Source organism: Lingula anatina, chromosome 3, assembly GCF_051362555.1.
Source record: "Lingula anatina isolate TDL-2025a chromosome 3, LinAna3.0, whole genome shotgun sequence".
NCBI classification, from domain to species: Eukaryota; Metazoa; Brachiopoda; class Lingulata; order Lingulida; family Lingulidae; genus Lingula; species Lingula anatina.
This window is the reverse complement of record NC_141769.1, coordinates 14,276,391-14,299,995: the sequence shown is the minus strand read 5'-3', so window position 1 is coordinate 14,299,995 and position 23,605 is coordinate 14,276,391. Positions and strand designations below refer to the sequence as shown.

Genomic DNA, 23,605 nt, shown 5'->3' with positions numbered 1-23,605 from the left:
ATGAAAATAATTTCATGATAAATGAAATATACATTTAAAATATGTCATTACATTTATTACAATATACATGTATACATTTTACTAATCAAAGAAGTGAGAATTAAATATACAATTAATTTTAACAGCCACAAAATTTAATATTCACAGATTTTTGGCTAAAACAAACAATTCTGATAGCTTTATCAAACTTAACTGTTTCCCAAGTAAGCATAACAATTAAAACAGGTGGCTTTGATTCAATCTACCGATAACCAATGCTCTATCCTTAACATTTATAAATCATATAAATTCCACAATAAAATAGATACATAAACCTTACCACAAGGAATTCTTGCTTGTCCACCTGCTGGTTGCCATCTGTATCAAACATGTTAAAGGCTATGTGAAAGCCAGACTTGGGCTCTGAAAAAAAAATAAGAAGAAGAAAACAGGCTACTTACTTTGATTCAAAATTTTAGGCAAAAAAATGGCACTAAATATCTTGATGCAAATGGTGCTGCGTTTGATGAAAGCTATAATGCAAAACATGTAGTTTTAACCGACCAACACCGCCTCTGTAAAAGCTCAGTAAAATCACAACTCTATGTTACAACCAGCACAATAACCTCCCAAACAGATCCTCCAGAACACAGGTCTCTATCTCACCTACCACAATGCTCACCCAGCCATTCCTACACCAACCTGGTATAATTCAAGTTATTTGGTTGCCCTTTCAGATTGTCTGTGGTCCAACACAGCAATATATTAAATCCGTGAAGACACTGACATATCATTTAACACAGATCCCACTTGATATATCAACATCTAGGGACTGACCCCCCCCCCCCCCCCAAAAAAAAAAAAAAACACCCAAAAGAAAAATCAATGATGGCTAGTTAACCACTACAGATAACTTGAGATAAATGATATGCCATCGAAGTGAAAAGAGTGAAACAAAAATTTCATAATAATAAAAATTGCAAAATGTTTCTAGATATGTTTTCAAGTCTTGGGAGGAAAAGAAGTGCAGTCATTCTATAGATATCAAAATCATTACAGCCTATAGTAATCCATGACCAAAGTGTTCCTTTCAACCAGGAAGAAACAGGAGAGATATTCTGAAACTTCCATAGAAGTATGAACGATGTCCACCCACCTACCCTTGAGGCACATAGCAATCCAAAAAATGTTAGATTATTCAATGATTCTGAAAACAAGAGACCAAAGGACTGTGACAAGTCTGGAAGCAGAGAAAACAACCTGTGTGGGCAGTGTAATGGGGAAAAACAACACAATAACTGCACCAGTATAAACACTGTGCAGTCTTCTGTAGTACAGGGTCATCTTGTAATCTTTTAAAAACTTTAGACAGCTGGGGAAGATAGTTGTGCTATCTCCCTTGGCTTTGATGTGGTTCTCCATTCAAAGTTCCATCAACAGCCAGCCATCTTTTGAAAAAAAATTTAGAAAATAGAAAGATCTCAGTAAGCAACAGTTCCCAAGAACTTCTTGCCAATGACAACATTTTAAAACAAAATTTCCCATTCATACATATGGCCTCCTTGAGCCTCGAGGTATTATTTCATGCCTGTTTCTGGTCTTAACAAGCTGAGTTATCACCAAACATGCTGCTCCAATGATTTTACTATAATCTCATATATACAGTATTGTGGTTCTAATAAAGGGAAAGTGCATTTCTCAGCTGTTTCCCCACTGGGATTTGATATAATGAGACCAAATGATGTCTTTTTTTTTACAGAACATTTTTCGCAGTTCAGTCCCTTAAATATATGGACTGGTGCACGCAGCACTTCTGGCTGCTGTAAAATAACACACACTTCCTTAAAATATCCAGTGATGGTAATCTGGTAATTCCTAATTCATTTGGAACCTGTTTAACTAAGTTAGGTAACAAGAAGCTAAGATTATGTGACATCACGCTCTGAGGGGAAATGAATCCAAACCAGGTTAACGGTGCTCCTCAACACAGCGAGGAAGGCTATTCTCAATAACAACTGCTGCAGATTTTGCCCAATTTTGAATGAAAATTCATCCAATTATGGCAGAAATTCCATCCAAGTTTTGGGTAGTTGCTTCAAATTATGAGAAAATCTATGGGAAAGCAGCGAATATCAGGACCAGGTAGTAAACAGGTCTTATCACTGAAAAAGATTAATGCCACCACCCCCCTCAAAAAAAAAAAAAAAAAAAAACAGAGAGAGAGAGAGAGAGAGAGAGAGAGAGAGAGAGAGAGAGAGAGAGAGAGAGAGAGAGAGAGAGAGAGAGAAACTTCACACTGCTTACAATAAAAAAAAAAAAGGAAAACATGTTTGAGATAGGATTTCCAAGACAACTCCTGTATTGTTACATCCAAAATGTCTGTTACATCCCCTACTTTACAGCGATCAAGTGAAAATAGATTCTAGCTCAACCTTTTCATTTGTTATCTGGCTTACAAGTTTTTTTTAGATGTCCTTAAAAAGTAGGTCAAGGAAAACCATTCACCTGTCATCCATGAGCCTCATGAAAGGTGTGGCCAATAACAGGTGATCCTAGCTCACAACTTTTACAAGCAATTGCGTTCACAAGTTTTTAAGAAGAACAGATGGACAGTCAACTTGCAGCCTTAATTCTTTAAATGCATTGGTCGGGAAAGGCACCAAATCAACAAAAAAGTTCCATGTGCATGAACACATTCCAAGATTTTCATTTACACAGAGGATCAAAAATTATTGGAATACCCATCCCCCTTAAGAGAGAGAGAATAATATTTATATGAATCACTTTTTCTGGCCAGCAAACTCGAAATAGAGAACCCTTTTCATAAAAATTGCCCTAGTAACCAAGAAATTAAACCATTTCATCACATGAATTTTTATATATTAAACTATGAAAATTTCTACTTACTTGTCAGCACACACAGCAGAAACAGGTACTCTGTGTAAGAGATTAAACCTGGAAAAAAAATATTTAAAATTACCTCAAACAATTTTTAATGAGTCTAAAATAAATGCACTTGAGGTCATTGGTCAGAGCACTTTGAGAAACCAGAAACAATGAGATTTCAATGTTTTCTAACTTGTCACTGCAAGATGTAATGCAGTATACAACTTCAGTTTGAAACCAGCAGGGATATCCATTAGGAATTTAAGAAGTAGTGAATAACAGAAATATTTTAATATTATACAAAATGGTACAAAATTTATCATCAACTGCCACCCACGCGAGAAGCCTAAAACTGCACAAAAACATATTAAAAAACTCTTTTAATTACAAGCCAATCAGCAATATGGGGAGTTAAAACCAATTGCTGTAGATATAGTTCCAGAGTGGCAGGTAACCAGTTGCTGTAGAAGCAGTTCCAGAGTGGCAGGCAACCCTCGATAAAGCACCAAGTATCACAAATTTTGTTAAGTGTTTTCATTTTGCTTAAATGCTATATATGAGGATTTTGCTACCTTAAACATGCATTTAAAGAGTCAGAAGGAATGTCAAATTATTGCTGTTTAACCCAATTTAAACCCACTGTGAAGTTTCAAATAACTTACAGAAATACCTTGGTCCACAGAGTTCAGTAACATTATTTCAGGAAAAACCATATTAGCACAGATACTTTCTGCTTACCATCTGAGCTTTACAGACTGGCAAGACAATAAGTAGGTCATTTGAAGAAGGTGTAGTTATAAAGCCCTTTTCTGCTACCCAAGAAAATTAATTTTGGATTTTTTGGCATGTGGATTTTATTTTTGTCATGTAAGAAACTGGCATGGATAACTTATTTATAACAGGGCATTTACTCTCATTTCACATGTATCTTTAATAGCTTGCTTTAGAACATAAACTGTCTAGTATAAATGCACTTTCAAAGCTACATGGCGTGATCATTCCAAAAAAAAAATTTTTTTCCTGTGTCACAACTTGATGAAGTAAGCGTGCAATCAACGGAAACTGTCTGGTGTGATACAATTTCAAAGTGGTGTGCAATTCCCTCAAGTACATAGCATAATACAAAAATTCTATTTCTTTCTTTCTTTTTTTGCAACTTCATCACAGAACTGTGCAATTAACAAAAAACGTTTGGTGTAGATGGGATTTCTATGTGTTGTGCAACTCCCTGAAGTGCATGACATAATACAAAGATTCCAATATGTATTTTTTTTTTCTGAGTCACAGCTTAATCATAGAAGTGTGCAATCAACAGAAACTATCTGCAGTTCTATAACTGCAGTTCCCAATTGGCAGGCATCTCCCCTAAGGCATGACATAATACAATAGACTCACTGTGCCAAAAACAACATTCTTCATGGTTTTAGTTCTCTGTGTGTAAACCCAAAAATGTCAAGTAGCTGTATATTTTGGTACAACTCACTACCGTCACCCCATGGTTCTCCAAACTACATACCTTTTGTGCCATTGAAAAGAAACAGTTTCAGAGGGAATATTATCATGATCCTCATTTCTCATCATCTTACTAGTACTAGTGTAATTTAGCATTCTTACCTGTAGTTCCATCTTTTTTCTTTCCTTTTTCAAGAATGCAATCGTCCCTCTTTCTCTCTCTTTTTCTTTTTGTGAAACATAAATTTGTGTCTTTTTTTTCTACTTTTTAGTTATTTTTTTTTTCTTTTCAACAAAGATAATGTCACGTAGCATTTTTGGTAACTTATCTGTGGTTTCCCAGCAATAAAAATCACAGTGATGCATTGGTGTTAGGATGGGGCCTAAGATATCTTAAATCAATACATCTGCTTTTTTCAAAAAGGTTCAATTTTCACTGTTAGTCTTCTAGACTTACATTAAATTTATTCTGAATTGTAAGTGGGAGAACAAGAATTAATGAAAACATTTTTTTTTCTTTTTCACAATATCAGCATGTTAAGCAGTCAAAATAAAAATGGAGAGAAAAACATATTTACATATATATATTGCTGGTATATTTGTTTGCCCAAAAGGCTGTAACTAATCTGAAAAACATGTTAATAAATTTCTCTCTGAAGCCCACTGTGAAGGGACAGTTACACAGAAAATGTTCTACCATTTGTATACTCCCTACATGACAAAGCTGTCAGTAACTAACTTCAAATCTAACGCGGTAAATTTTTCAAAAACTATTTTGCTGCATGTGTATATCCTTATGGCCTCATTCAAACAATTTGGTGGTAATTCTTCAAAGTAGTACATAGTTAGCCAGGACTGATTTTAAACCTCTTATAAGGCATTTTGTCCAAAGTCTCATTGGCACCTCTTATACATAATCCTTACATTTCTTTGAAGGCAGACATACCTTGTGACTAAACAATCAGTAAGTGAACTCAGAAGGTCAACTGGCCAGTCATTGCAAGGGTCACAGGTTATTCCAAGGTCATCTAGTCTTTGATAAATTGGCAGAACACACACATACACAAAAAATGTGACAATCAATGCAAAATGCCAATATTGAATCTGAGACTGGTTGGCAATGGTACAAATTTTCTTAATTCTTACGTAATAAACAGTAAATATTGAAATGCAATTTCTTCTTTTATGAGAACAGAATCCAATTATGAAAAACAGAGACTACCACATCTTTTTATTCAAAAACAGGCCCAGATAATGTCAATCTTACACTTAAATCATGGTCCTTGGGACAGCCCCAATTGCATCTATTTTCAAGAATGATAGGAACAACTGCAGCAGTTACAGTAGTATGGTCCAGTAAAAACTGGAAAACTTTGATTTGTTTGGATTGGCTCAGGTCTCTGAAGGAGGTCTCCAAGGGATTTGACGGGTATTTGTGGGAAAGGCTTGGTGAATCCAGGCACATGCAAGTCACACCTTCAGACTGCCGTATGCTGTTCACTCACGACTACTGCTACATGCCACGTGAGTACTGTAATGCTGCCACTGTATTTGGCTGCAATTATTATTGGAAATATTGGTTTCATTCTTGTTGTAATTAGCTTTTAATTCTCAAGAAATATCATAAGTTATACACATTCTGCAACTCTAAAAATGTTTATTAGTGTAGTTATGCAATCTATTGACTACTGTAAGAACTGCCACTGAATTAGCATTCAGATTACATGTTTAATTTAAAAGTAGTCTTGAAAACTTTGTCTTTGTGAATGTGCATTGGCATCCATAGTTACAAAATATACAGGGCCTAGATAATGGTGCCTGTGCACATAATGGATAGCAACATTGCTTGTGATATTTTCATTCTTGTCACTGTCACCAAAAACTGTTCATATAAGCATCATTACAACTGCTGTCACAGGGCACAGTGCAATCATCAAGGCACTGTATAACTGGCAAAATGTAACCTAGCCATACACACTTGCTACAAGTGTCATTGGAATGCCATTGTTCCTCCAAACACCAATTGGATCAATTACTTAGATTCATTAGAGCAACAACTGTGCACTGTTACTGTCTAGTCCAATCAATGGCACTGCCTTCTGTGCACCTGCTGCAATCTTGCAATAGCTCCTGTTGCTATTATTATCACCACTTTTTTGTGTTTCCCCTTCTCACAGCAACGGTTTCTATTTATTTTGGACCAGGAAAATTACAAAAATAGTTTCAAAAGTACAACAAATTTAACCAAAACGTCATTTAAATCATAAGGTTATAATCGGTAATATGTCTCGGGTTTCCGTTTGAAATGGCTCGATATATATATATTTTTGTGTTGGCTTTGGAATATTTTACATAACTCCATTGTAATATAATACCAAATTAGCTGCACTTTCTGTGTGATAGTGTCATGTTGTTTCAAGGGAGGGCTGCTGTGGTTCACCAGGTTGCTCAAGCTGGCTGGAACTAACTAGGCTTGCTGTCAGATGGAGACATTCTTTCAATTACCGCGACTGAATTACTATAGAAATAAAGAATATAGGAAACTTCAGAGTAGAAAAAAATAAACAAAATAGCTGCAGGGTTTTCAAACAGGGGCAGAAGGCCAGGACGAAAAGGAATGGGTTGCACATTTTTCATAGCTGTGAAGTTTTGTTTCTGCCCATCTCTCCTCCCCTCCCGATGGGGTAGGAAAGGGGAAGTTGCAAGTGCTTATTTTTTTAATAAATTACAGACTACAATTGTTCAAATAAAAAAATCACAGAAAGAAATGCAACTTTAAAAGCTTATTCATTAAAAAAATTGCTGCAATTTTACAAACTTTATGGTTCTCCAAATTATGGGAAAAAGCTTACATGGAAAAGAACCAGACACCAATTAACACGTTACTAGAAGTATGCATTAATGTGTAGATTTTGCAACCCAGTGCATGTGAGTGCTCAAGCAAGTGAGGGCTTCTTTTCTACCATTACTGGCACCTTCACAGACAAACACTAGTATAAAAGTTGTAGAAAGACATTTTATCTTATCTTGTCCTAATAGATCCACATTTCCACTACAACTGATGAGACTTTCCAACTGGGCTCTAGGCTAAGGTGATGACTTAGAGAGGAAGTTTACACTCCACACTGCCAAAACCCTGATGGGTAGTAAGTGGACCCATGTTTGACTGAGTGTTAACATACCCAGTGATACTTGACTGCACTAGATATCTGTCATGTCTTAAAACACAAAAAAAGCCATATTTCATACCCTGAAAACCTCCTTCATCCCCCACCCCCCACCCCCATCCCCCCAAAAAAGAGAGAGAGAGAGAGAGGGGTGCTGGAGGAGGGGAGGAGAAAGAGCACCTCTTCATCAAAACTTGTCAATTCCAAGTACCAGTGATAAGTTATTTCTAGGTCTGTCATTGCCACTTACTTTTAATAGTTTTTACTTGATAAGGTGAAGAAAAGGAAAAGTTTTTCTTGCAGTTACTGCAATAGCCTCAACTCTACAGAGACAAGGGTCCGAGGGCACAAAGATGTATAGGTTCCTGGGTATACCACCAGCACTTAACATAAATTTTCTCCAGTGAATACAAGGTTATCTAGAAGGACACATTTATGTAATAATAATAAGTGTTTCTGCAGACCAGGTAATAAAAATTGGACTTATTTTTTAATCAAGACTCTATTGGTGCAGTGAGTACTGCAAAGGGCATAAAAAAGCCAGAATTACTGAACACCCCCCCCTCATCAACCCCCAACATGCACAATTACACATCTCTTGATAATCCACGGTGAGTCAACTGTTTTTCAAAAAATAGCAAACTTGCACAAACCACTTCCAATTTAGATTGCAATCATGATTGTGAACACGGGTGAATCATTCTGGCTAAATTCAAAGGCTTGGGCATCAAAGCATTGATCGTTCTCCATTAGGGAGATTATTTCTAGTCCGTTATCCTCCCCGTGACAGCACTTTGAGGGCAGTGTCAACAAACAGATACTGCATTATGATCTCCAAAACTGGAAAACAATCAGGTGTGACTAGACCACAGGGAGATGATTCACTGAGCGTGTTGGGCTATCACAACATCTAATCTCAACTAACACATTTTACTTTAAATCCACACACATACCCACCAATACCTCTGACAGATCTACATAAAAATAGATGAAGTGGGCTTCTCTTATATTCTAGATTCCTTTAGATAACAGCAAAAAAATGTGGTAGTATAATACCTAACCTACAAAGAGGAGATAACACTGCATACTGTGGAATGCATTGTCAGTATTATGAGGTTTTACACAGTGGCTGTTATCACTATTATTCTTCCCCAGAACAAATACTTCAAATAACAACCAGAAGATTTTTATCTTGGATTTTGTACCGTAATTAAGGCAGTGACGTATTTGTGGCTTGTATCCCTCATCTTTCTCCTTTGTAAAAAAAAATGATGATTTGTTGATTTAAACTATAAGTGCTGGCTCAGCCACTTCACACATCCAGTTATAATACTTAGATATCTCTGTCCAAAAAAACAAACTATCACCATTTATGCTTACTCATTGTTGACCATTTTGGCCATGTGTTCATTATCTTATCTTTTTCATCAATACAAGGATAGAAAAAATAATGATAATAAAACCAAATAAAACTTATGGTGACAAGTGGAGCGAGCTTATTGTAATGTTAGGGCTAATTTAAAACTGCTGAAAAACCATACCAACACTCTCTTGTACAGAAAAAACTATCTTCAGACAAAACTATTTTTGATGCACAAAGTTTGCCTCTGGAAAAAAAAAGCATTCTATTGTCCAAGGTAAAGTTTTTGGACAGTGTCAAAGAACAGCCCCATCCTAGCTTACCAACTTAGGCTTCAATGTCTACCCAACCTGTGGAAAATACAAGGCAAGATTTTTATCAGATGGCGTTGAAATACCCCTAAACGTACAAGGATATCGTAAAATCTAAAATTCTTATCTTTTGAAAAAAAAGTGTCCCATTCATCACAACTGTAGATAGGAAAAGATAAAATAGAGGAGCTGCTATAATTAGGGATAGTTAATGCAGCTGACGTGGTAAAGGTCAGCGATGAGCTGCATACCTGAGGTGTCACGGCATCAGGAGACCAACCTGAAACGCGACTTTTTTAACACCTGCAGACATTTTTTATTGTTTCCCCAATTATAGGATAATTTAACCACAGGTGTTTGTTTATAACATTAAGAACTATATCATTTGGCAGCTGACAGGAAAGTGACAGTCCCTGACAGTTATAAAATTCATTGCCACATAACACCCACATTAGAAGGAATCACGAAGTCCCTGTTGACAGCTATATATATATTCTTGAACACCCTTGGATCAAAATAGTTCTGCCTAAAATAAAACTACAAAACTTAAATTATCTCCTCTTTATCAATTGAGTATTCCATAAATTGTCTACTAGAAGTTTTATATTAATCAAATTATTAATATTTTCAAATATTGTTTAAGATACAAAATGGGGCATTGCCATAACAAATAAATAATTTGATAAAGCTGCCTTGGCCTTCCTAAAAACACAATGCCATCTGCCTATTTAATGAATCGATTATCTTTTCAACAGTCAAATTCCAACCTCATTTTTTCCTTGATCCACTTTAAAGTCGTCAATTCTTACATGATGAGGATTAACCAGTTTTAAAATTAACCATCATCCAAATACCAGATATCCAGTATCTAGGACAGTATTGTTCACACAAAGATATAACATCACTACCCTCACTGACACCTCTTCACCCCTTTCTTAAGGATGCCACAGCGTCTTCTTTTTCAAAGGTGTTAAGTCTATCTACACAAATATAAGTTATCGCAAGCTGAAGTTGGACTCAGTTGACACCGACATGAGTGGGATCTAATATCTTGCTAATATCGTAGAAAAATTTGGTTCTTCTGCACCTTCAGCTTTTCCTTTTCTTTTCTTTCTTTCTATTTTTCAAATTACCATACCAGAATCATATAACCAATTTTCATTGTCACGATTTCAAAGGTTTTGGTATGCAGTTGGAAACAGCAAAGGCAAAATGGTGTATAAAAAAGAATTGGAAAACAGGTTTCCACAATGAAGTTAACTATCGAGTGCTACCAAGTGTGCATCCCGCACCTGTTTTATCACCAGCCACATTGCAACATAGAAATTACATCAAACACAGGGAAAAGTTGCCATTTCCACGTGCTTTTAAGTATAGGTCAAAAAAAGCTCTACAATGACAAGAATCTAATACATTCAATCCATCCTGTGTAATGACTTACACCAGTTACTTAATGGTTTGCCTGAGGCATAGTGTTAGGCAACAGGGGGAGGTTATTCATATTTAAAACTTCTGGGTAGTTTTTTCTGAACTGTAAGACAGTTTCCAACTCACTTAATGCCCAAATAACTGTTATCTAAGGGTGGCAAAGGCAATAATTTTGTTTTGTATCTATTACCTGATATTGTAATTTGAAGTCAGACATTCTTTTCAGTATTATCATATCCTTTTCAAAAATTCACTTATTGCTTTAATTTTATTTTCATTTTATACAAAAATACCTTTTGAATGTTTTAATTTACATATCATGAAAAGATATATTCAACTAAAAAGCATACAAATACCATTATCACATTAAACTATTTCCATTTTAGCAATCAATGTAAAAATATGGGATTCCGCAAAATAACCTGCAATTCTTATATCGAAGACAAAGCACGACACAGAAGTTGTGAGAAGGGATGTCTACTGAATATTTGGACAATTTAAGATTTAAGTGTTTAGTTAATGCGTTCAAAATATCATGACTTTTATGTCCTGTCATAGTGTGGGGCCTTATGTGTTATGAAACGCAGGTTCAGGCAAGTCATACGGCCTAAGACCTGCAGGGGAAAATGGTGCACATTTTTCCCACACCAACAAACAAAAGATGTTTTACTGATATTTCACATTGACGTTGGTGGGAACCTATGACTATTTCTCCATCTTTATTGATGAGAAAAACATCAAGGGAGTGCCACTTGGATGAACCAATGAGGTGAGCAATGAATGTGATATAGTCAATATTTTCGAGTTCTTTTATTTTTCATGTGTGACATTTGTATATTAATCGCCGACAAATACGTCTGAAGAAACTTTTTTATGTGGGTGAAATCTTTTTTATGACTTACCTTTATCATGTATAGCTCGAAACAGTTCTATGGAGCCTTTGTGTCGTGTTGGTGTGTCTGTTAGCCATTTTTTTACTTCTATATCTCGCAGATAGCGTCTTCTTACACGATCTGTAACATAAATGATTTGAATTTGAAAAAGTTTTGAGTGAGATTAAGGAAATAATTTTATAAACCAGTCTGCAAATATTCATATATTAATGTTATTACAGCATTTTAACAGCTAGTTCACAATATTTTCAATCTGAAGATAAAGCATAAATTTCCTTTTTGTCTGAACATCTTTATTTTCATTCAGTCTTGATTTGAAATTTATGACAATGGATGCACTGTAGAAATAACACAAGTTAAAATTCAATAATATAATAACGGATAAACTAGGAACATATTGAAAAACATACATGCACACAGATGACACAACCTATATATAACAACAGACATATATATATATAACAACAGACATGTACACACAGTCATCTACACACATACAGATCTTACTAACGAAATAGCTGTTCATGTTTTTGAGCCTCAGGTTTGTGATTGCAAATGCAGAATTAAGGAATCAAACAAAGATTTAGTTACGCAAAGGTTACAATAGTGGTTGTGAGAACTGTGATAAAAATCGCAATTTGTTAATCTCCTTACCTAATTGCTGGGTACATTCCATTTGTGCCAGAGATTGTCAAGAAAGTATTATTCCCCTATTGAAAATAGTTCGGAGTTGATGAAAAGAAATTACATGTAACCAGCAAGAGACACACTTGAAAGTTGGTCAAATTGCTCCTACGTGATCACAAACAGTAATTATCGTTTATGACATACAAGCATATAAAACTTTTTTCCCTTCTAAGTTAGTAGCCCTTGTTCAGCAAATCAACAAAAATAGCTTCTGACACACCTGTACTAAAAGCTGTAATGTCAAGTTTGCACTTTATTTCCAACTTTTTGTTTTGTCTAACATGCTATATAGGACTATTTAAAGATACTATCTTACAACCCTTTTCTCAATCTCTGAAGTGTGTTGTGTCTGCTCTGAGGTTGCTTACTTAATTACTATCTGTCTGGCACTAAATAAGAGATCGAAATATGGTCATGCTTTTAAATCTTGATGATGGAACCTAATTAACTAGAAGCTTTATGTCCACATTTATAAATTACAAACAAGCCCTATTCGCCCACTAAAAAAATGTAATTTTCTGATATGAATATCCTCCTTCTACCTACTCAAATGGTGGTCAAGTCTCAGCTCTCATCAAAGTAAACGTGGTACACTAGGGAGCCAAAACCTTAATTTAATGTCACTGAAAACAGATAAGATATTTTTCTCCAGTTGTAATGCTACTCCTTTCTAGTCAAGTTGATAGATGTCTGTCTATTCATGTTTACAGCTCCTCCTAATTGAATCCTGTAGATTTTTTTTTTCTTCATCTTAAGACACGCTTCCAACGGGGGAAAGCCAAACCTTACTAAGTAAGACCTATTTCGGTAAATCAACCGATAACAATTTTAGCCAACTATGGAGACAATAATCAAGCAATACATGACATTAAAATTTCAATGGAGCTTTTTGGACAGAAGGGTGATTAGATTTGCTCCCTCTGGTGAGATAATCGCAATCATAGGTCCTGCCTGTCTGTCAGGTTGGCCCATCTCTGATGGGAACAGGCCTGAAGGCTCACTCGGAAGTTAACTTCATTTCAATTTCTGTAATATCTACTTCAGGAAAAGGGGACTGATAGCAGGGTTGTGGCTGTGGACCCTACACCTGTATACAGACATGAGTCTAGGTTTAAAAAAAAAAAAAACCCTCTGAACATTTATCATGGGACCCAACACCTAACAGGCCGGGGAATCTCGGGAACCATCAGAATTGAATTAAAAAACGTGGAATTCCATGTTTCTGCAGAAAAAGTCTGTGTATATCAGACATGAGCCTAGGTTTAAGAAAAACCTCTGAACATTTATCATGGGGCCCAACACCTAACCTTGGCAAATCTCAGGAACCATCAGAATTGAATTAAAAAACGGAATTCCATTTATCCACAGAAAAAAGCTCAAGTCTGGTATATTCTTTATGTATCTATATAAAAAACAATATAATTTGTCAGTTTTTTTAATTGCTCAAATCACATCTTCATCCCCATCCACACCCTCCACTGAACCATCTCATCTTTGGAACAAGTTCTAGTTGGTTGTGGTTGCAGTTGAAGACCTGCATGTTAACCATGAAGATGTAAGGGAAACACTTCGGTATTATCAGGACATAATCCATCTACATGATACCACGTTTTAGGGTGCAACTCATTTCAAATGATCCTACAATATTATTCTTTTGTTTGTTGTTGTTGGAATAAGTACTTTTTGTTTAGACTTGCATGGAGACTGTCATTCAACCTAAAATGAAACACCAGTTTGAATAATGTGATGACTTAGTTAGGGTCCTTTACCTAGATCGATCCAATTCCTCGGGGACTCTCACTGAATGCAATCAGATTAACACACCTCCTGCTGGTGTTGAGTAGAAAACAAAAAAGTTGGTGATTATGTAAGTATGTTGGAAACAAGAGGAGGCATATTAATATGTTAGGCTTCGTTCACATGCAATGTCTATTTTCTAATTTCTATTTTCTATTTGCGCTATCTTATGATCACGGTCTGTGTCCTGAATATCCCGCTGCGTAATTACTGGCAGCGCGAGCCAGTTACTTATAGTAACTTATAGTAACTGGCTCGCGCTGCCAGTAATTACGCCGCGGGATATTCAGGCCACAGACCGTGATCATAAGACATACCGCAAATAGAAAATAGAATTTAGAAAATAGACATTGCATGTGAACGAAGCCTTAAACTTCTTGGATTCAGTGAAAGTCCCCACGGAAATGGATCTATCTTCGTGAAACAGTAGTTTCATTGTGAAGAAGCCTATAGAAAAATATATATATATATGACACGTCCATAAAATTTTTATTTTGCCTTTTGTTTAATTACAATTTCCATTAAATACCTGAGGCCAAATAATGCAGGTCACAGATTTATTTTATGGAAATTTTTTCAATTTTTGAAATGATTTTCCAAAGCCACAGATAAAAGAGAATTCCAGGTTAATCTGTTCAGCCTGCCAGTCATGACTGAATAGGAAGCAATACCGTCATCTGAGGAACATCCTTAACAACATTTAAATTAAACTTCTCCCTCCTTTTGTCAAGCCACTGTGACAGATACCACTTGAAACACTAAGGACTGGATTTAATCAACCTGTAATAAACCAATTACTCTTTCAATTATGTCCGGTGAAATATGAATATAGAAATGACAAACATCAAAGGGCGTGTGGAGTAATCTTAAAAGATCAGTTAACCCCCATAACGATGCCTCATTAGTAGAGATGATGCTACTTGTAAATGTAAAGATCATGGTGATGAGTAATAGGGTATTTTTACAAGAGACAACCTATCTTGTCTGCCTGGAAGTGTTCTGGACACTGATGAGAGAGCTTAGGATACTGGAATCTTGCCTGTAATTCCAGCAGCAATTACAACACAATGACAGATTGAAAATGTAACTACATCTCAAAGAGAAAGATTTTTTCTCTCTCTCATTAACAAAATATCAGGCCTGAAGCGAAGTCTTCTCACAAATTTGCTGCAAATGTGCCAGAAGGAATTTTACCATCCAAATGAGGTATGCTGCAAATTTGAAAGAATATGAAGAGTTGTCAGTTGTCTTGTCAGCTTGCTGCAAACTTCAGATGCTCTAAAAAATTTGCAGAAAATCTGCAGCAACAATTTTTCTTGCAAATTCCTTGAGACAAAATTTGCTGCAACCATTTCATTGTTCTGAAAGAGATCTGTTCTGCATAATCAGTGCCATTATTGACCTGTCATTTCCTATCCATTTTTTTTTCTTCTTCTTCTTTAAGGTCAAATAAAGCAAACTGTAGGAAAACCAGCAGGTCCAACAAGCAACTTCGCTTGAAAAAAAACTGAAAGTGTGCCTCTTTCTTTTCTCTTTTTCTTGTTTTGCATCATTTTTTTTCATTTTTTCCAACATAAACATAGACACTACACCTGAAACAACAGCAAACCCTCTGTGATCAAACCTAAAATGTCAAATCCCCAACATCAAAGCTTTGTTCTGTAGGCGGTAATGGCATGGTGTCATCACTATAGCTTCTTGAAACTCAACAAAAAACAAATGGTATCACAGTTATGTCTACAGAAGCTTTACCACTTCATCATAGAAAACAAGGCCTGTCTGTCACCAGGAACACCCAATGTGACTGATGGTTAAGACATGATATGTTATATTGGTTTAGAGGAAAGAACTCTTTTTCAATATTTAGTATGTGGGCATGTGGTGCTTGTGTTTGTGCAAATGTTTGTAAAAGTGTGTGTGTATATCCATATAACATACATTCACAAATTGCTCTAAAAGGTCTAACAACACACTAGAACTTGATAATAATAGATTTACAATAAAACTTCAGTCAAATTAATTTTTTCTTTTCTTTTTTTTTTAACCTAAAGTAAACAATACCCCCTTTTGCATGTCTGTCACAATTTTAACCAGATTACCTGAATGACATTCCAGTCTTGTATCCATCTTATTGGAACAATCAAGTTAAACTTATGATGATCATAGGATGCTCTCGATCACCAATTGTTGCCACTGTAGGGCAGAGAGACCTGGAGCATTCTAATCACTGATTATCATGTCTCAGGTGCATCAGTGCCTTTGCCATCAGTTCCCAACAATGGCAAAATTGTAAAACAAATCATTATCATCACCTTAATAACTCATTTAAGGGGGGATCCTAGACAGCATCGGTTTCATTTGATGTGGTGAGTTGAATTACCCAGGACCTTTTGTGATAAAGAAAATAAAAAGAGAATGAAAAAACAACAACCCACAAAAGTCTTCGGCATTTTAATAGCAAGTTGTATTCAGTCGCTTTTAGTGACTTTGACACTGACACAGTGTATTGTTACATATGCTGTCAAATCTCAGCAAAACCCCATTCCTAAGTGGTCTGTCTTCTCACTGAAACCACTTCTCCAACATGACATATCACCACTGACAAATGTTACAGGGTAGCCTATTAGCACTGCCTTTTTGATACTCCCAACATTCTCACTGATACACGCACACATATTAAAGACCCAAGTAGAAGACTATGGATCAGGTACAGAAGTGCACACACAGACACACAGATGGGTAAGCAATCGGGGATAAGACATAGGAAGTGCTTTCAGACAATGCATCACCATAGTTAAACATGATATAGACAAAGTGTGGGAACACCTGACACAGCTGGTCACAGGTAAGACAAGTATACAATTCCATGCTCCATACAAGTTCTGGGGTTAATATTGGGAGGAAAAAAAATCATATTTATTGACTATATTGATAACTTGACAAACATTCCTTGTCAAATTTATTGATTTACTTGCCAAAATTTCAAATCCACACACAAGAGGGCAAGGAGATAAGACAAAAGCAGCCAACCTGCATAGCTTCACATAATTAATAGTGTTTCCTAAAACCACATATATTACTACAAAGACAAGGTATCAAAGATTCTCCGATCATGACTGGAGAATAAAAAATAGTGGAAGTACAGAAAAAAAAATTGGAAAATATGCTATTTGGCTCTTTCTCGTTTTTTATTATCTATCAAAATGCCAATGAAACACCCAATGGTATATCAAAAAGAATTCCAGCAACAAGTCTTGCATACCTTATACATCACCTGAAGCATATCCACTGGTACATCTCCCCCATATGTGTGAATAATCATCTTAGATGTTCAAAGTATCAAGTATTGCAAAAAATTAAGAAACAGCTCTTGGCAAATTTTTATTCCATGCAGTAAAAAAAAAAGAAAAGCAGACTCCCTGTCAGTGTGTTAACCAAGAAGAGACTGCTGAGGGTGGGGGTGGGGGGGGGGTGCTGAGAAGTATTTGTAGAGGTACTGGGGTACTGGGGGGGGGGGTCTGGGTGAACATCATTCTTTCCAACAACATCAGCTTTTAGGAATCAGGAAAACAATATCCCCAGAGCAAACCAGACCCACAGTTCACTACCCTAACCATCCTAACCATTAAATTGCTCTGTAATCATTTTCCTGGTCTCAGAACAAAGGAAATGCAAGCATAATTTAGGTACCAAACCCCCTTCCTGGCTAGCAAAGTCTATCCAAGGTGACCCAGGATACAAACTGTACCTACCTGTACAGGATAATAGGACTGCAGCCACAGTTGCATGCAGTCTCTCATTACCCTTACCAAGCAAAGGTCAGGAGCTGACTTGTTTAATGATCAGTGGTATGAGTGGTCAGTCCATTGGTCAGATAGCATGGGAACTTGTGGTCCCATATTTTAATATTTACATTAAAAGAGCAATTAAATCAGTTAACCCTGGGAAGTAAGCAAGTGAAAACATAATTTGTTCTTTGTTCAGCCTGGAGTTATAACTTCAATAAACGCCTCAAAATTATTTTGAATTTGATATTGAATGATAACAGAAAAATATTAAAATACATTGACTTTGATTTACCCAAAACTTAACCATAATTTGAAATCCCCACCCAGAAATAATTGGATACCTTAGAGATAACAGGTATTTAAGACATCTGTCATTGGTCAATTAGTAAATGTACAGAAAAGAAGTACTTCCTTGATGCGTCATTCTAAGGTGGATCATTTTCCAAGAATAACTACCTGACATACGTGTGATACAACCTGCTCAATTTGTAAGAATTTTATGACATACCAAAATCAGTTTCAAATTTAACTAGATAATTGAAAATTGAAGGAAAATATAACCAGACCTAGATTGAGCTAAGATCTACACACTTGAAACAGAACCAGGAAAAAAAAAGTTCATTATTAATATGTGGTGAAGAGAAGTGGCGAGCATGCCACCACACGCAAAGGCATGGCTAGTGATTATGAAGGTGCATTTATCACCGAAGACACTACTGTCTCATTACTGTCTCATTAATACACACACTGACATTATCATTCCATCATTGAGGTCATATTGGAGGCATTTATCACATGGAGAGCAGAGTGGGCTGGTTATTACAACATAATCACTGCTGCTCTCCCACAGGGCACTTGTCACACTTGCACCAGATATGTGATGATCAGGGAAATGTGGTAGATATTTGAGTGTCACTGTGTGCATGCACCAGCATGTATAAACATGCATGTGTCTATCAGTCTAGTATGCATGCACATTCTTCATGCATACCTAAGTGCAGCTATGCATGTGGGATTCAACCTGCCATGTATTTTTCTGAGAATGTACATGACTGATTGTAATCTGCAGATCTGCACATGCACTCATTTGCATGAAATTGTGTTCTTCAGAAAAGATAATAAAAAGGGTGGGGCAGTAACTGGGTCATTCCTCTATATTCCCAGGCTTACTGGTTCCAAAGGACCCTGGTGTACAATTTACCCCAGTATCAGGCCATTGAAGTTCATGGGCTTGTGGAGGGGAGGGCCTACCCTTGACCTTGGTCTACCTTTTATCTTACTATCACCTTTCATGGCAAAATATCCCTGTGTGGGAATGAATACGCCCCATCCACACCCTAACAAAAACATACAACACCTTTGACCTCATAGTGATTGGGGCCTCATCCAACATTGCTGGTTTGGTTTTTTAGATGAAATATCAGTGGTTATAGTTTCTGGTATATCTGTATGTTCAAACTCTATTTACAGACAGCTTAATTACACAATGTGGTTAATGGACCTGGAAAATGGACAATGAGGTTATGTAAATTAAAAAATCAAAGAACTCCGCCTATCTCTCTTTATCTTGTGATTAAATATTAGCATGTGAACTTGGCTGACATTTCATTCTTTTTGTATTGGGGGGAGGGGGGCAGACATTGGACTTTCTTTCATGCAATCACTGAATGAAACTGATAACTGATAACCATGCCAAACACTGCATACAGAGAGTTCTAAAAAAATCAATTACAAGATTATTAGGTATTTTTATGGTCATCTTGCATAACAAATGGCAAAAAAAAGGAAAGAAAGAAGCAATCTGACTGAAAGGTTTTTTTGTAGGTAAAAAGTTCCCAGCTTCCAGATAATCTAATACTTTTAAACCTATTAGTGTAGCATAGCTCCAAGTAGCAAAGTTTACTTTTTTGAATTTACATGGCGCTAAAAAAGGCTTGAGGCTTCAACAGCCAAAGACTGTATTAAAACAATGGGACCGTAACTACTCACAACTGGAAGCAATTGGTTTGTGTTTTCTTAAGAATAATACCAACCAGGACTTAGGCATACCATCATGGCTACTGGATACTTGAAGAATATTTTACAGACAGAATATCTTACTTTCCCCCCACCCCTATGAGGATGTATACATAGTTCTGTAAGGTAGGGTCGGACACATTGTAAAAATTTTGGTTGTCAAATGTTTTAAGGCTTGACAAATTTCTACACCTAAGTACAGAGAGAGTGAAGGGGAGGGGGGGGGGAGGTTAAATCCATCCTGAGATGTAACATCAGAAAAATCTGGAAACCATTGCCCAAGGCTGTTGTGAAACAGTTCAGGGAAAAACTGGTGTTCTGCTACTGTTTTTCAGGCCTAGTTATCACACGATGGTTGGCGTGCAGTAAAAGAAGCGGCGGCAACGTGCAGAACTAATCTGCCTTGCAGCGCTTCAAGCACCAAGACTTCACCTCAGAAATGGGACAAAATGAAATATAGCTGTTCAATTCACGAGAACATGTGTTGTATTTCTTGCGGCCACTGCCACCCGCGCTTTGGACAATTCTCCAATTGTTACCAAATAACCAGAAATGCTTTACTAAGAAAATATCCACTTTTCTACCATTGGTCTGTTAATTGTCTAAAACAGATGTTGTTATCATAAATATCAATTTAATTCATTAAGAGCAAATGCACGCTGTTGGGGAACTAATGGCCTTATCACTGGTACCAAGAGGCGAGATAGGAAAGCATTGATCCTTTTGCTTTCTCAAATCAAAAACTTAACACTCAACAACTTGTTTCCAGTCACAACATCATCATATATTCATGGCTTTATTCTTGATAAAGAGCAATCATGAAATGTGCTATTGTACAGACTGAGAAAAAATTCGATGTGAAAATACAAGAACATATGGTGACATTCTTGGACTGACATGCATATTTCAAGTAGATGGAATTCTTTTCCCTTCCCTAAGGACAAATAGACAAAATGTTTTATGACTATTTCACCATCTCCAAGAATTGTTTCTACCTCACTTGAAAAAATCCATAGAGAGAAGGGATAAGGGACAAGGGTTATGGATTTCAATCTTTACTGGAGACTGGCAGATAAATCTTTTTCTTTTTAATTCAACTACGTGACTAGTAAAAAGAACAGGGCAAACTCTCATATCTCCCATGTGTGTGTGTGTTTGTATGTGCGTGTGTGCATGTGATTGTCTGTGTGTGAACTTACACTGACTTTCTAAAATTGTCATTGTCTAAGATATAATCAGTTAACTTACTTAGTTCATTTCAATTTAACACTTCTTCATTCAACCAGTGCTGTGTGTGGTGATTCAGTTTTAAGAATGATCCTCTCACCAAGGCCACTCTTCAAAAACAGGAATTTTTATTGAGGATAACCAATGGTTTTGATGGAACCATGTGCCTTTTCTCAAAACCTACAACAAAACTACTGTGTATAGGTATAACCCTCCTCAAACACAAAGCAAAATCCTCAAAGCAAAAAAAAAATCTTACAACTTAAAAAAAAAAAAAAAGACTGAGGGTTCAGTCCATTGAGATAGAGCCTACAAATCAATAAAATTACAATATGTTTAGGGGCAAGAGCATCTGGAAAGGGCCTGGAAGGTGTCAAATGGTAAAATTTAAAGTAAAGAACCATTTTTCTCTGCACACCAGTTTTAAGACACCCCTGAATCTGTATTCCAATAGGTGCCTGACCCATTGTGAGTTTTGGGGGTTTCTAGAACTCTAGCCTCCAACAGTTTTAGTTCCCTTGTAGCTCTGGAAACAGCATTCTTTTTCTTATTAGTGGTCAAGACAGGTTTTGGGCCAGCAATGTTAGGTGGGTAAATGTTTTAGAATTATAAAAAGTATATTAAGTGCGTTTCATTTCAATTATTTTTGAAGTAACTGTTTCCATCAGGGTGCATGATATTACCTTATACATCAATCAGAATATAAGCATCTTTTGAACCAATTTAGCTACCTTAAATAAAAATAGAAATTTCAAGACTTCTGCTAGTGAGCTGTATGTTTCCAAAGTTCTCTATCGAAGGCTTGCTATTCCAAAAACTAATGGAGACTAATCTCAAACTGACTGCTATTCCAAAGGTTTGCTTTTCCGAAGAAAAATTGCTATTCCAAATGTTCGGTATTCAAAAAAAGTTTATTGATGTGGTATCTGCATTAGTTGCACAGTCAGGGCAAGCACAGACAGACACATTTTTAAAAGAATCTTTCATATTTGCTGTTTTTTTTTTTTTTTTTTTTTTTTTTTTTTTTTTTTTTTTTTTTTTTTTTTTTTGGGGGGGGGGGCAATCTGCACAGATTTCGGGGATGAGTAATTTGTTGCGATGACAACTAAGGGTACAACTTAACAACACAATATAATGTGTAACTGACCCTCCTATGCTTTGTTGTAATTATGCTTAAAGCACAATGAAAAAATCAACTGTTCCTTTTTGCAAGTAACCCTTTGCCTTTAATGACATTAATACCCACTGGCAATTACCTTACTTTGTTTGATATCTTTGTGCTCTATCTGTACCTGTACATATATTTCAGAATAGCAAAACTTCTGAATATCGAACCTTTGGAACATAGATGTGCACCCACTGGTAAGGATTTTATCAATTAAGACTCTCTAAGAGATTACACTTTTGACCCGTTTCTTTGTCCTTCAAACTCTATGACCAGATATATGCAGATTTAAAGTATTAATGCATCAGGAACTTTCTGAGTATTTATAACTTGTACCCAGGCACCTTTAGTGGCAGACATGTAATTTGTATCCAGCAAGCTTTTCACAGTCTAGTCCATCTGCCTTTCATTGATCTGCTGTTTTCCATGCTCCCTTTCATTCTGAGGCCAGATTTTTGTTTGTCCAACAGTCTGCAGTGGTCAAAGAAGCCACGTTCAGACATGATTTAGAATAAGACTAGGGCATATGGGTAAAATACCCCGCCAATCTATCAAACAATTTTCACTAAGACTTGGAAAATCAGGCACAATCAGTTCTCTCTGTGTTGAAGATGGTTGATAGAGAAACCCTTCACTATGCTCCATCCACCAAAATCTCTGAATAAATCTGACCACCCAGCAGTGCATTTTTGACTAATTTTCTGTTCAAAGTAAGAATTGTCTGAACCAACCGAAACACAAAAACACACCTCTAGTAATCAGGGCCACACATCTCTAACAGGGAAACCACTAGGATATACAAAGTTTTATTGCAACACCTTGCTCTCATCTTTCTACAGAGGAAAACTGGGATGATCTAAAGGAACGGGGAATCAAATTGTTCCTCAAATTGTGAAGGGAATGTTTACAGTGCCAGGGGATTGCTACCATACCAAACAACCCGTAGTATTAGGTACAAACTTAGGGTATTAACCAATTTGGTATCAGACAACTTGAATATAGCAAGTTCTGAAAGTTCATCAAGTATAATGTAAGTTTCAGAACGTAAAAAAAATATAAGTTCCAGGAAGTAACAAACATGACAAATATATTAAGTTTTTCCTGGTAAAGCATGAACGAACTGACTTTTCCCCCATATAATTGATAAAGTTTTCAGACTTTTACAACTTCCTTGTCTAAAACACAGTAATGGTATCTAATTAAAGAAATAATATGCTGATACCAGAAAAAGCAACATCATCACATCATTTCAAGTAAAAAAAAAAAAAAGCCAGTGATGATAAAATTTGAGTGATGTCCAAATCCATCAAATAGGTAATTTGTAGGTATTTTTAGTACTTGATATTTGTACACATTAAGCATTACTCTTTATTTTAGTAGTAATGGGCAAATTAACTTATTTTTAGTCAAATTTGGTATTCCTGTACACTATTTTCACAGTATATTTAG

At 36.1% G+C, this 23,605-nt stretch overlaps 1 protein-coding gene across 13 annotated transcripts in view; it reads right to left on the bottom strand.

The window, feature by feature from the left end:
* LOC106175372 (calcium uptake protein 3, mitochondrial) overlaps positions 1 to 23,605 on the bottom strand; it is a 69,757-nt gene that overhangs the window by 19,785 nt on the left and 26,367 nt on the right. For all 13 annotated transcript variants that reach the window (XM_087009688.1, XM_087009687.1, XM_087009690.1 and 10 more), the window contains 3 exons: positions 11,486 to 11,596; positions 2,887 to 2,934; positions 320 to 402 (listed from right to left, as the gene is read on the bottom strand). In XM_087009688.1, the coding sequence (XP_086865814.1) occupies positions 320 to 402; positions 2,887 to 2,934; positions 11,486 to 11,596 (242 nt within the window). The remainder of the gene's footprint in view (positions 1 to 319; positions 403 to 2,886; positions 2,935 to 11,485; positions 11,597 to 23,605) is intronic.